Here is a 14,964-nt window from a genome sequence, read left to right as displayed (position 1 = left end):
CAGCCACAAGGCTCAGCAGCCACTCCTTGACTCAACAGCGGGGAGGCACAGATGGACTGACTGCCACTCTCCTCAGCTGGACATGGACAAGCGTGGCACGTGCGGCTCCAGGGTGCCCAGGAATGGGATCCCCAGGCCCCAGGTGGTGCTGGCAGCTGCCCAGCCAGCCAAGTGCACACGGCTCAGCAGGTACAGAGCGCGGGCTACGGGGCAACCACTGCTCTCCTTTCTCCCAAAGGCAGGGTGGAAAGGCAAGGCAATACCTGAGGCAGGATAGGTGGAAACAAGGTAAATTTTTAGACATGAGCAGACTAAAATATGCTCTTTAAAACTGTGCTTTAACTGCCTTGATTATGAAATGAAACCTATTAAAAAAACCCTCTTTTTTCCCTTGGTATTAACTGTCTCAATTGGGATGCATGCAGCAAGCTGTGGAAGTGAGACCCAGGGGCTGCATGTGTGGCTGTGGGGGCTAAAATGCAGGTTGCATGTTTCCATGTGATAACTCTGTCCTGGCAACTTGTGGGATTTGAGGGCTGTTCAGTGGTTTGTAGAACCATATGTAGGTATCACAGAATCTTAGGTAAGAACTGCCTATTGCAAAGCACAATGCCAAAGGATGCAACTGAAAACTGAACTACATTGCTTGATAAATGCTGTCCTGTTCGTGTGCTTAAATGACACTAAATGACTTAAGCCTCTGTTTAACATGTATTTGCATCAACTTAGAAGTTGCACCAAGTTTCAGGACTCCCTCCTGCAGTAAGAAAACCTGTTGGTTTTATGTGAGTGTAGACCCAGTGTTTTTTTATTTCTAACCATAGGTCACTTTTTCATATTGCTGTCTGATTTCTTATTTTTTCTAGTTTGCTTAGACCTTGTGGGTAGAAGCAGAAAAAGAAGCCTTTAAGCAAAAAATCTCAAGCAAATTTTGAGACATAACACCTCCCCCACCCCCAATCATTAATCTTAGGGAGACTAACACAGGAATAATACTTTGTTATCTGAAAATCACCCATTTGTAAGAGATCTGGTCAAACTCCTAGGGTGTTGCAGGGTTTCTTTGATAAAAATTGAATTACTCAGTAAAAACTTACGTTTTTTGACAAGCTAGTTGAGTTCCAGTGTCTGTTCTGGTGCTAGAAGGTCTCTGTTGTCAGGTCTGAAGAGGTGGTACAGCAGGAACCTTGAATGTGCTTTGACCAAACCATTTAACTCCTAGCAGGTGGTGATTCTCATTCAGGACTCATCAGTGAGTGAAACATATCCCATATGTAAATGTGTAACTAAATGTGTCTGCTAGGATTGACTTAAAATATGCCTATACAATAAGGTGGTGATACACCAGCCATCCTAATCTTCTAATTAATTGACTTTAATGACTGTTTATTTTTGCAGCAGCAACAGTGGCATGCTCGTTGTTTCCCATTAAGACACCTACCAGCTCACCTGGCAGTGGTGGTGTTGTGCCTCCAAAGCACTGCTGAGAAAAGCTCTCTCCCTGTGCTCCTCCTCTCAGCATTTTAAAGCTCGTAGTAGCTGAGGTGACTCGTGGCTGGAGTCAGTGGATCTGGAATTGCAGGCAGCACTCCAGTTATTAGTTGTAAGTCTCAGTGAATGGGAGGCTTTTCCTGGCAATGTAGCAGGCAGGCATTTCATCTTAATGTGTAGTGAGTCTTGCCTGAAAAATCTAAGCAAGGAGCTTGTGAGTGTTCGTCCTATCTTTCCACATCCCTAAACCTCTCATGTGTGAAACATAGCTGGACTCCAGCACATCCTCAGTCCCTCCTTACTTTGTACTAATCAACAGGTTACTCTTGTGACATCTTCAAAATATCTTGGCTGTTCCTATATGTCTGAAGAACAACTTAAAATTACTTATCTGCTGTGATGTAGGTACAGGTGATAGAATGGGCTAAACAAGAAATGAGAGTGAGCTCCATCATTCCAATTTATTCTAAGTTCAACATTGAAGAACTTGTAGGACAAATATTTAGCATGTGTGAACCTGCTTTTGTAAAAAACCTTTGCACTCATGAGTAATCACACAAAAAATAAATGCAGAGCTTTTTTGTAAAGCATTCAAACACACTAGCAGTCCTTCCTCTGAAAGCCATCTGGACTCTTACCTGCTTTGTCCCTAAGTTGGGCAGCTGAGGTGTGCAGAGGTTTAACATCTTATCTAAAGTCACAGCAGGGATGGAAAGAAAGTGTCTTGTCTGATGTAATGGTAGCGTGTTTTCAGGATGCATGTAGTAACTCGAAGGTGTGGACTCATTCTGGCCTTGGCAAAAATCTCTGGCAGTATGTGCTCCAGGGCTGTGATAGCCAAGTCACTAAAGGGCAATAATGCCATGCCAGCTACTTTGTGGCTGTGGCTCAGCCTCGTGGAAGCCGGAGGGAGCCCAGGGCAGCTCCTGTACTGAGAAGACGGTAGTGGGTAAGAGCAGGCACATGGGAGCTCCCATCTGTAGCCAGTGCTAACTGGTCTGTGGGGTTTGCAGCCCTGTGCTCACTGGTCTGTGGATTTTGACAATTGGTGTCGTGTCAATAGACGAAACTTGAATGTCAGGCTGGACCTTTGTGGCTGCTGATGGACAAAACTGCTTGTGTGTTTAGGTGACCATGGGTTCAATAGAGTGTGGGAGGATGGAAATAGGGATGAAAATGCCACCTTTTAATTAACAATTCTCATATAATCATCTGGTAGATCAGGATTATCTAGTCACAACTGCATTAAAGATCACTATACTCCTAAAGCTTTTATTTTGACCAGGTACTCTTTCCTCACAGCTGGATTTCATGTCAATGAAAGCCCTTTCCTGTTTGACTTACTGTGCTAATGCAGAGAAAGTGAACAACGGGTTCCTCTGCAGTGATCTTACACTGAAACACAAAGAGCACTCACAGAGAGCATGGCTTATGTCTTCTGCAGCCAAACTCTAGCATGATGGGACAGACACCCAGCTAATAGACTAAATTAAATGTAGCTTTGGATATTTTTAATTTGTCTGTATCTGTGTGGGTTCATTAATGCAGTGTTTGTTCTGCTCTGAGTGTTGGTGTGAGACACCTCCAGGCAGGTCTGCAAATACAGGCAAATTTTGCTATTCCTTAGATTGCTTATTTAGACCCTTACTAGACAGAGTGCAGACAGATCTATTCCAGATGAAGGCTGGAGATACAGATGTTGAGGTGATGGAGTTCTTTGCCCTTCAGAACATTGATAGGAACAATTGTTCTCAAGCAATTTTTAATCTATGCTTTATTTAAAACTCCCTGTGCAGTGCTGAAGGTAACCTCTGGAGTCTGGGTCCAGCATATGAAGGAATGAAGGTGCTGAGCTCAAGCAGTGTGTTACAAGTGGCGGGGATTCAAATCCTTCACTTCCCACAGCACTGGACAAAGGGTCCCTATTTTGTCTTTCCTGGTGTCCCTAGAACAGGAGTTGGGATGCCTTATTACTGGGGTGAGGAAAGCTGGAGCTGGTACAGATAGCTCTGCTTGTGTGAAGTAATCTGGCACATCCTCCTTATCGCTTGCAGAACAGGCTTCTTCAAAACAACCTTAAATGACGCTGCTCCCTGAGCTGCTTGCATAATGGAAGATCTTGATGAACCGATTGCTGTGTTACTGAAAACAAGCTGTAATCTTATTAGCAAATTGTAGTAGTGACATCTTAGCTATTCTTGCTGGTGCTATAGAGACAGACCTTCCCGTGGGTGCAAAGTCCTTGATAAAATGCCATAATGTGAACGTAAGTGGTGGTTGGAAGCAGTGCTACGTGAAATAAAGTGAGCTAGAGGCACCATGACTTCTGATAGGAGATGCTCTCAGTGAAACTACTAAGTATATGAAAAAATCCCCTATGGTAACAGATATGCAAAAGATGTACGTCAGCAGTGGCAACCTGCTTCTAAGATTTCTTTAATTCTGGCTCTTCAGCTGCTTTGGTTTAGTTAAGCCAGGGAAAGTAACACATAGTAATTGTGTATCAGGTAAGTTACTGTTCATTTCTGCTGCAGTATTTCGATAATTAGTCTGTCTTTACTTTTATGGTCTGGTCTAAGGAATTTGATCCAAGTACTATTCATGTTTTCATGGCATATCGGATGTCTGTTCAGAGTAAACTTTAGTATTGCTCTTTTGCTGCTTGTTGTGGGGAGGAGGGACCCAGTAGTCTGTGGGGTTTGTGTGCAAAATTTAGGGGATTGTAAGAGTAACAAAGCCAGGCTTTAAGATTTGCAGTAGAGATTTCTTTTGGTTTAGATCATTTGAAGGAAAGTTGTGCAGTTTGTGTTTGCAAAGCATCTCCTGGATGAATTGTCTGCCTCTGATGGGGAATGCAGTCTTGTGTAATTCTGTGTGAAAGAAATAGCTAGATGATGCATATTTCATTTAATGATGGACTTATTTCACATAGAGAGCTGTTCTCATATGAAAATTGATATTTTTGAAAGACTGAGGTTTAAATTTACTTTCAGTAAGCAAAATACATCTACAATTTATATAGATACAGGGCTCACTGCTTCAGCATTTCCCCTAGTTTTTCAAACACTACTCTCTGTTGTTTCCTGATGCCTTTATTCTACTACATGATTTTGCATAAGAAAATCTATCATGTTATGAATTGTGGTGGGCTGATCTTTAGGTGATTCTTTCTCTTCGGAGTTAACTACACAGGTTTGAACAACTTCCTTAGTAGAAACTTAGAGGCAATATGAGGAGGGACATTTTCCTGCATGGACCTTTTTTGTTGTTTCTTCTAATCTTCCACTTTTGTACCCATTGGTTGTTTTTGACCTTGAAGTAAATTGTAAGCTGGTAAGATGTGTGTGTGTTGTGCCACAGATTTTTGTTCTCTTAGTGTCTTTATCAAAATACTGCAACTAGTTGATAAAATAATTTCTCACTGCTTTTTTTTTCTTCTTTCTTTTGAAAGAGCTTGTGTTTCATGCTAGTGATCTGAATTGCTCTTAAGCTGGGACCTGGTGTGTTGCTTTTAACTTGCTCCTGAGATTATTGCCATCTCTTTCACGTGTGCCTTTGTGTTTGCTCTGGGTCTTCTTTGGAAATGTGTTCAAAAACTAGGTACTTCTGTGTGGATGGACTGCCCTGTATAATTTAATTCTTCTGTTCTTGTTGCCTTTCTCTCACCTTAGTTTTTCTGGAAGTGATATTAAAGGAATTCCATTTTCTTGGCTTACACTTGTCACCTCCTGTTCTGTTTGAAATGCTTGAGAAGAGACCTCTTTATTTGTTCATCTGCCGGAGAGGCATTTCAATGAGGGAAGCATGTTGAGCAAGCAGTGAAGTAGTCTAGGCAGCTACAGATCCTTTGAGAAGCCCTCTGACAGGAGTGATTCAAGCCTGGAATGAACAAATGCGTAGCAACCATGTTTATTTTATTATGATATTCAAGAGGGCCAAGAGCTGCATGAGTGTTTGCAGTATATTTGCTGTGTGTTGACAGTATCTAGGAACTACTCCTGCACGTTCTAGTCCACGAACAGTGAGCCACCAACACTGAGAGTCAGCACTATGCAGGCATGTGGCTCTCACTGAGGGCTACAAGTGCTCTACATACAGAGGATCTGTAGAAGAAATAGTAAGAAAATGAACCATATGAAGTCCATGACCGTCTAATATCTTGTAATTCTGCTGTTAAGGTTGTTAAGTCGTGACTACACTGAAGATGTCAGAGGAGTCAGTCCCATTAAAGCTAGTTCTTCTCTTAAATAAGAGGAGAAGATTGCTTTAGGATGGCCAGTCTTTTCACTCAGTCATTCCTTCATGGCTACTCTTAACCAGATCTTTCTGGTTAGTTTGCTTTTTGTTGGGTTCTTTTTAAAACAAGCTTTTTGTTACGTCAACAATGCAACTGAGTGAACTTGACAATTCCACCTACTCTTTGCCCAGTTGCAACTGAGCGATTAACATTTTAAGCCAACAATCTCCACTTTCAATCTAAACTGTTGCTATGTTTATACCTTGCAGATTGCTCTGTGTTGACTTGGGAATGCAATGAGGAAGAAAAATCTATTAGGTGCACTGAATCTAAAATTAACCTTGCACCTGGGTAGCTGGTTTTGTAAAGTACTGTGCAGTGTGTTCAAGGAAAAAAATAGATTTAGACCAGAAAACAAACTATTTTCTAAATATCCTTGGAGACAGGAACAACAGCATTAAGTTTGCACCTGTAGAGCTCACTTTGGATCCTGATACTGCTATATGGAGCTGCTATGTGGCATAGCATCCTGCACCTTGGTTAAATTTAAGGCATCACTTTATGAGGTTCTTGGGGGGGAAAAAAATTAGGATGGCTTTTGGAGTGTTTGATACACAAGTAGCTCAAATATGGCTTAGAATAGGCATACAGTGTGACTAATGGTGGTGGGTTTTGGTGCAGGCACTACTAGATAATCTGTCCTTCCACCTGTGGAAGGAGCAAAATACCTGAATAGTACAGAAGCATGAGTTGGTGCGATGCAGTTTGCTGTTGTCTGGCAAAGCTATATCCTTGCACTAGTATTATGTTGTCTTGATATGGACTGATGGTGCTGGTAGATCACAAATAGCTGTTGGCAAGGCTATAGCCTGAAACCTGTACTGTAAGGATGTTGTGACCCTTCTCAGATGTGCACCAGGAACATGCCCTAATTCTTCTGATAAGTATTATTCCACTTGGTCAAAGCATCTGCTGGACTCAAACTTGCATTCAGGATCTGGTACTGGCTAAGTCATGCAGTACATATCAGTCAAGAATAACCCTTTTGAAAGGGCTGGAGACATTGGCTTAACATGTTGAGTTCTGCTGTATCTGTAAACCTGGATAGAAATGTTGTTTGTATGAACAACAGGGGTAACAGAGGTTTCTGGTATGCTAGATGAGCCTGCTCTACACCAGGCTGAACGTGAAGGAAACGTACATTTTAGAGCTGTTTTGCCCTGTATAACCTAGATGCCACAGTCATATAACTGCAATAACTTAGAGCAAGAAGAGTAGTTATGTGCCTGCTGAGAGACTTTAGAGCAATTAGGAGAGCTTGTAAGATGATTCTGTTGCTTGTGTAGTGTTGTGCATTGGGAGACTGTTCTTCAGGGCAAGTTTGGCTGCCAGTGTTTCTAATGCTGATATGGTGAAAACCATGATAATCCTCAAGATAATCTAAAAATCCTTCTAGTTTCATGTTGCAAGTGATGATTTCTATTGGGTGGTGTGTGACAGAATTCTGTGAGATAGGGCAAAGTATTAAACAGGTTTTTTTGATGCTAGCAAGGTGGCTTTGTTTAAATCTAATCCTTTTACAGGAAGGCTGTCAGCAAATGTTAGAAAATAGAGAGGAATACTAAAGATGAAGAGTTAATGTGAGATATGTGATCTAAAGTTTTAACTCCTAATGGGAAAAGATGGAAGTAAATAGGTGAAGGGGAAATAATGATTGGGATGGTATTTGTATTATGACTGAGAGAAATAGTCATGAACTATGAAGGTAAAAAAACACAAACAATAAAAGAAGTCTGAGGTTGACTATTGAAGTGTGCTACCAGACTGCAAAGTGGCATCTCTACTGGAGATGTGTTATTTGGATACCCAGGAGTAGGAAAGGGGAGGGGGCAAGGTGTGGGGATGGATGCTAAACAGTCATATTGTCTTTGCCCTTGTCAGAGGTGGGCTGGATGACATAGTAGCTCTGTTCAAGCTTTCATTTCTGTGTCCATGTAAAACAAATAAACTAACAAACCTTTTTATTCATGTTCACAGTGCTGGTGCTGGCCCCAGATGTTCATGGAATTATGGTTATTGCTTTTAGTTCTGACCTTTAAAGGGCTGCATTTGTGCATGTCATAAAAAGATATGAGCATAATATACATACACATATGTAAATATAAGTGCAGAATATCCTACAATATAGGCCCCTTTGTTGGTAGATCTTCAAATTTAGTCTCTTATGACCTGAAGTGCTTCTTACAACAGAAGCAAGTTAATGCCTGAAGGGCAAATAATGGCTTTGTGGAATAAAAGGAAATAAAACTTTCCAGATATTTTGCCATCTATCACTTTCTAAGTCCTTCTCTAGAGTTGGGAGGCTAGCATTTGGGGTTGCTTTGTTGTCATGGTTGTGAAGTGCAAGACTTGATCTACCTTTTTGTTTTGGTGTGAGACTAGAAAGCAATTCCCACCTGTGTTTGGTGGCACTTCTCAGGTGTTTTTCAAATCACCTAGTGTGTGAACTCTTTAATACTGTGTGCAAAAGTTGAACCATTGAAGTGTTTTTATAAGTAGGTTCAACTTATCTCAATTTTTTAAAGTCTTTGAAAAATATACACAGCAGGGTTTAAAGTAACTTGTAACCCTTTGATAAAAATTAAAGTTCATTTTAGGCAAGGTGTTATTTTATGAATTGATGAGACTCTTACAACTTTCTGCACAGAGGCTGAAGGCTGAATAAGGCCAGTCAAGGACTTTGGCCACCTGTGAATTAATCATCAGGGTGATAAGAAAATTCTGTATGTTTGGGCTTCCCAGGACAATTAGACTGCTTCAAAACTCAAAAATCTGCTCTAGGCAGGAAGAGAGGACCTCAGATATCAGAGTTGTTTATTGCAGGAGCTCAAGTGCAAGAGTCAGAGCTGTGCAGGTTTTTGCATATGAAAGACAAGCCTACTGGGTTCAGCCTGCTGTGTCTGGGAGTTGTTGGGCTTGCTGTGCATGTCAGATAATCAAAGCACGTGTGCACCAAGCTGGAAACATCTCGGTTGTCTGTGAATGTCAAGGGTACTTGTGCAAGTCTGCAGGGGAGTCTTGGAAGCAAGTGTGGGAGTGGTAAATGGTGTTTCCGAGGTCACTGAAAGGACAGCATTGGAAAACCCATATTGATACTACATCCTCTCACATGTTTGGACAGCAGTTTTTCCCTTCTCTCGGGGATTTGATCCCAGCCTTGTCTGTTATGGCTAAACACCATCCAAAGGAAGTCTAGCACTTCCCTCTGTTTGGCTTTTATTGCAGTCATTAATCAATGAAGAGTGCTGTATTGTGAATGCTGTATGTGAATACGTGTGGCATAATCTCTCTCTTCTTATCTCTTCCTCTCTCAGTACCAGAAATTGCCCTTGCAAAATGAGCCAGCTTCCTCTGAAGAGTCCTTTGGCATCCCCAGTGTCAGCCGGCATGAATTCCAGGGTAGAGTCTGTGGACAGCTTGTCAATGGACAGTTTTTGGCTGGAAGTAGAGAACATTAAACAGAGTGCTGAAGCTGAGCAAGAGGAATGCAGCCTTGCAGATGTCAAAACACAAGAGGGTAGGTTGCCAAAAATGTTGGGAAAAGGATGAACATCTTGAAGAGAAGATTTGCTTATGCATCAGAATAATTTAGAAGCATGTTGGAATATGGTTAGAGTGTGACTAGTTAAATCAGAGATACACACACACACACGTATATATGGTTACTGATCCTCAGGGAAGCAAGGCTGGGGGAGGTCAGCAGAACTGCTACTTTACATTTCCAGAGGGCAGACTTGGACATGTTTAGAAAGCAGGTTGCCAGAGTCCCTTGGGAGACAGTCCTGGAGGGCAAAGGAGTCCAGGAAGGCTGGACATCCTTCAAGAAGGAAATCTTAAATGTGCAGGATCAAGCTGTCCCCGTGTACAAGAAGATGAGTCGCTGGCTCATAAGAACATCCTGGCAGAACTGGGAGCTTCTGCTTGAGCTCAGGAGGAAAATGAGAATTTATCACCTTTGAAAAAGGGCCAGGCAGCTCAAGAGGACTACAAGGATGTTGTGAAGTTACGCAGAGAGAAAATGAAAAGGGCCAAGGCATAATTAGAACTTAAGCTGACCACTGCTGTAAAAGACAATAAGAAAAGTTTTATAAGTGTATCAGCAACAAAAGGAGGGATAAAGGGAATCTTCCTCCTTTAATAGATGTAGTGGGGAGCATAGTGACCAAGGATGAGAAAAAGGCTGGGGTACTTAATGCCTTCTTCATCTCTGTCTTCAGTGGTAAGACCATGTGTTCTCTGGGTACCTGCCCCTCCTAAGCCAGAAGACAGGGACAGGGGGCAGAATGAAGCCCTCTTAGTCTGAGGGGAAACAGTGTGTGACCTGCTGCTCCACCTTGATGCACACAAGTCGATGGGGGTGGCCAGAATCCACCTGAGGGAGCTGGTGGAAGTGCTCACCGAGCCACTCTCCATCATCTACCAGCAGTCCTGGCTCACTGGGGAGATACCAGCAGACTGGAGCCTGGCAAATGTGAAACCCATCTGCAAGAATGGCTGGAAGGAGGATCCTGGGAACTACAGGCCTGTCAGCCTGACTTTGGTGCAGGGGAAGGTTATGGAACAGATGGGCTTGTGTGCCATTGTGAAGCACATACAGGACAGCCAAGAGTTCAGGCCAGTCAACATGGCTTTATGAAGGGCCTTTATGAACCTGCTTGAATAACCTGATCTCCTTCTATGACAAGGTGACTTGCTTGGTGGATGAGGGAGATGCTGTGGGATATGGTCTACCTAGACTTTAGTAAAGCCTTGGACACAGTCTCTCACAGCATTCTCTTGGAGAAATTGGGTGTCCATGGCTTGGATGGACCTACTTTGTGAATGGTGGAAAACTCTTTCCTTCTTTTGAAGAATGCTTCATGTACAAGGGGTGTTTCTAATATTAGAGATTTCTGTAGCCCTGATAGTCAATATTTTGGAATAAATGGAACCTTGACTGATTGTCATTTGACACAAGAGGCACAATATCCTGGGGTCTTGCAGGGATGATAAATGCTCAGCACCCAGTGATCCTGTGACTTGGGATCACAAATTTCCCAAGTCCACTTTGAAGAATGTGATTTATTTGGCTGAATGTCATCTTGAATAGTTGGATTTGCAGCCTGTGCAGCCTACAACTGTTGTGCTCTCCTGATGTTGAGAAGGATCACAGAATTGTTATGGTTGGAAAAGCCTTTGAGATCATCAAACCCATCCAACCACTAACCCCACACTGCCAAGCCCATCACTAAACCCAACCATATCCCTCAACACTTCAGCTATGCATCTTTTGAATATCTCTAGGGATGATGACTCCACCACCAAACTGGGCAGCCTATTCCAAACAGGCTCCAAAATGGATCCATGTGGATAATGGGGAAAGTTTTGAGTGAAAGTCTCAGTGTGCTGCCACGCTTGGGAAGGGCAAATTGTTATCTTGCATGCTTAGGGAGGGCTCTGGAGAACAGTATGGGAAGATTGTCCTCTGTGTGCCATAGTAGGCAAGACATGGTAAATGTGAAGGTCTGCTGTTAGGGTCCCTACATAAAGGAGTTCAGAACTGGAAGAGTTGCAAAAGTGACTCAGTAAATGAGTGCACCAGGAAGGAGACTCTGGAAAAGAGGCCATGCCATGAGATGAAAGGCTGTCTGGGGTATCTGAAAGACTGATATGCTAGAGGCAATTCGATTGACTCTGTGTATGCAGGGACACAGGGAAAAGTGTCTTTTAATGCTGTATATTAATCTAGCAGGCAAAAGCTACCTGCTTAATTGGGCATTGAAACCAGACAGACTTGAAGTAATGCTCCAGGTAGTGACTAGGGAAGGAGGTATGGCACACACAGCCTCCTGGTGCCTTCTGCAAAGCAGCTTAGTCAAATAAACATTGTGCTGGAAGCGTTAGTGGCAAGGGGAAACTTCAGATGGTGTGGATGAAGTATTTGGCTGATGCCTTTTGACTTTCATGTCTCTGCAATTTCTGGTTGGAGCACCCTGAGGTGACAATGCAGCACAGAGGCTTCAGGGATCCTCAGAGCCAAAGACACCATCACTCTTTGCATAAAGCCTGAGAAGCTGTGCTTGGGCTGCAGCCAACAGCTCTGTCTGAAGACAACCGTGGCTCAACCTGACAAATACCTGATCATAATCGTAGTGCAGGGGCAGTGTGAAGGCTACATGTAGATAAGGCATTGCAAAAATGCTGACCCAGTTGGAGTTGGTCTCCTGTGCAAGTCCTGTGTAAGGGATGATAAAATGGAGAACTGCTTGTGACCTGATGTAGGTGGGAGGCTAACTACAGTGTAACTGGGTCATCTGAAAGGTGCTGATGATACTTGTGGCCTCACTAATGGTTGAAGGGAGCAGAAAGCATTTTTTTCCTGACATAGAAGCAGCGTTGTCCTTTCTTGTCATTTATCTGTCTCTCTCCAAGGTCTGACAGTACAGCAGACTGATAACATATACACTAAGTGTGGTGGTGTGGCTAAAATATCTGCTAGCATCCTTACAGTGTGTAGTTGTGTCTGAGAAGTGTCTGCAAAGGTTCTTCTCTAGCTTTGAAAATGAAATAGGAAGTTGAGCTTAATGTACCATCTAAAATTGTAGGATGTTGTTGCTGTCCAAATGCTTTGTTAAAAATGTTATTTTTGGCTAGCTTATGTTTCAGTTAAGTTTTTGGAACTGGTTTGCTTCAGTTTTGCAAATGCATTTCTAATTGTGCCCCCCTGAGATGCTGATTGTAACTCACAAGGCAAATCTTAAGCAGCTTTCCAGGCTTAACCTGCAGCTCAGCTTCTGTGGACCAGTCAGTTCTGACTTGTTTCTCTCCAATTTCCCCCTTCTCCCTGTAAATAACTGATTTTACTGGTTTCCTTTTGTGTTACTGACAAACATAACTGGGCCAAAAATATCAAATAGAGGACTCAAACTCTGGTGCTTTGTCCCCAGATGGAGCAGCAGGCTGCTGCGGATGTCCGATGCAGGGGCTGCTGCTCAGTATTGTGTGTTACATTGATTTCCTGTTATGACTGGACTTGGATATGTTGAAAATTTGCAAGCAATGTATTTAACTTCCTTTATTTCTCAAAGATTAAATAAACCAAACCTTTTTCTGTGCACTGTGCTGCTGTGAAACTATGGCTGTAGGACAAACAACTGTACAGTGAGTGGTGAAAAGGACCACGGGTGCCTGAGAAGCTCTGAGTGAGCAGTACTAGGAGGATGCTCCTACATGTTGGCTTCTGTAGAGTCAGACATGGGAAAAGACTGAACCTTAAGATGATGTAGAAAAACCAGCCACTTTGCTAGAAGATTGGTTAAAGAAAATATTTTACTTTAAATCCATCTCTATTTATAGTGGTGAGGCTAAAAAAAGTTCTGTTTCATTACAATGCCTAAGAACCCAAAGAACATGCTATGAAGGTTGAAAAGAGTGTTAATGGAGTCACAAGGTGTTTTTGCAAGTTCCATGGTCACAGAAGTTTCCCCATAAAAAACTAAGGTAATTAATCTTTCATGGAGAGAGAGATCTGGGAGTCCTGATTGATAATAAACTGAACATGAGCCAGCAATGTGCCCTCGTGGCCAAGAAGGCCAATGGCATCCTGGGATGCATCAAGAAGAGTGTGGGCAGCAGGTCAGGGGAGGTTCTGCTCCCCCTCTGCTTTGCCCTGGTGAGGCCTCATCTGGAGTCCTGTGGCCAGTTCTGGGCTCCCCAGCTCCAGAGGGACAGAGAACTGCTGGAGAGAGGCCAGTGCAGGGCCACCAAGATGATCAGGGGACTGGAATACCTTTCATATGAGGAAAGGCTGCAGGAACTGGGGCTGTTCAGTCTGGAGAAGAGGAGATTGAGGGGAGATCTTATTAACATTTATAAACATCTAAAGGATGGGTGTCAGGAGGTTGGGACATCCCGTTTTTCTACAGTAGCTAGCAACAGGACAAGGGGTGATGGGATAAAGCTGGAACACAAAAAGTTGCACTTAAGAAAAAACTATTTCACTGTTTCAGTGAGGGAGCCCTGGCACAGGCTGCCCAGAGGGGCTGTGGAGGCTCCTTCCTTGGAGGTCTTCAAGACCTGCCTGGACATGTTCCTATGAGATCTGATCTAGGTGAACCTGCTTCTGCAGGGGGGTTGGACTGGATGATCTCTAAAGATCCCTTCCAACCCCTACCATTCTATGATTCTATGAAGAGCTGCATGTTTGTTTTTTTTTGTTATTATGGATGCAGCAATAATAAAACTGTGATAACTGAGGAGACATCAGTTTGCAGAGGAAAGGAAGAGTGGGAATGAACTGTTCTGTTTCAGTCAATTTGGTTGTGATTGTTCCTTTTCCCAGTATAACCTTTGGCAGAGCTATGCTGGAGCTGCCTGCAGTGAATGGAGGTGGTAGATTGAATTGAAAAGATAAAAGCTTTGTGGTGTTTGCTGTTTAAAGTTGAATCCACCTGCTAAATTGTCTTTTATCTCTGGATTTCAAGTAGCTGCCTTGCTCGGGGCACTTTCTCACTTGTACAAAGGGTGCATCCCATAAGGAAAAAATTGTATACTGTGTTTGAAGTGCACCTTTATAGATAGTGAAGAAGGAAGTGGAATTGAGTGTGTACTGTCTCCAGGCTTCTTGCACTTCATTCTGTAACTAGGATGGCCTTTAATTTTAGAGATGTTTTGAATAAACACAGACATAAACTGAGTGCACAGAGTAAGAATAATGTGTTTGCTGTTTTGAATGACTGTGGGAATACCAGCCTACATAAAAAAAGTAGAGAATAGAGGTGTTGTATACAAGTAGTTCTGTAAGTATATTAAATACAATCCATTTGAATCTGATAAATGAGTGTTTAGGTATTTAAAAAAAAAAGAAAGAAATTGTTGGCACGTAGACATGGATATAGATAAACAAAAATTAAATAGCCAGATCATTGGGAAGAGCACAAAAGCCAAAGGTGCAATGTTGTATATTGTGGCTTCTCACAGGCATTTTCATAGAATTGTAGAATCATTATGGTTGAGAAAGACCTTTAAGCTCATCAAGTCCAACCCCTCACCTCCCACTGCCAAGCCCATCACTAAACTAAACCATGTCCCTCAGCACCTCATTTAAACACCTTTGAATACCCCGGGGGATGGTGACTCCACCACCTCCCTATTCAATCCATGCCAATGCTTGATAACCCTCTCAGTGAAAAAGTTCT

At 42.7% G+C, this 14,964-nt stretch overlaps 1 protein-coding gene across 2 annotated transcripts in view; it reads left to right on the top strand.

Moving 5' to 3' along the window:
* ARHGAP40 (Rho GTPase activating protein 40) overlaps window positions 1-14,964 on the top strand; it is a 43,842-nt gene that overhangs the window by 14,901 nt on the left and 13,977 nt on the right. Inside the window, exons 1-2 of one of the 2 annotated variants that reach the window (XM_062009015.1) lie at window positions 83-189; window positions 9,103-9,305. In XM_062009015.1, coding sequence (XP_061864999.1) covers window positions 83-189; window positions 9,103-9,305 — 310 coding nt within the window. Of the gene's footprint in view, window positions 1-82; window positions 190-9,102; window positions 9,306-14,964 lie in introns of those variants that run through there. The other variant, XM_062009016.1, reaches the window with a different exon arrangement.

The sequence above is a fragment of the Colius striatus genome, chromosome 16 (assembly GCF_028858725.1).
Source record: "Colius striatus isolate bColStr4 chromosome 16, bColStr4.1.hap1, whole genome shotgun sequence".
Lineage (NCBI taxonomy): Eukaryota > Metazoa > Chordata > Aves > Coliiformes > Coliidae > Colius > Colius striatus.
The sequence above is the reverse complement of the archived record's forward strand: the minus strand, read 5'-3'. Positions and strand labels throughout refer to the sequence as shown.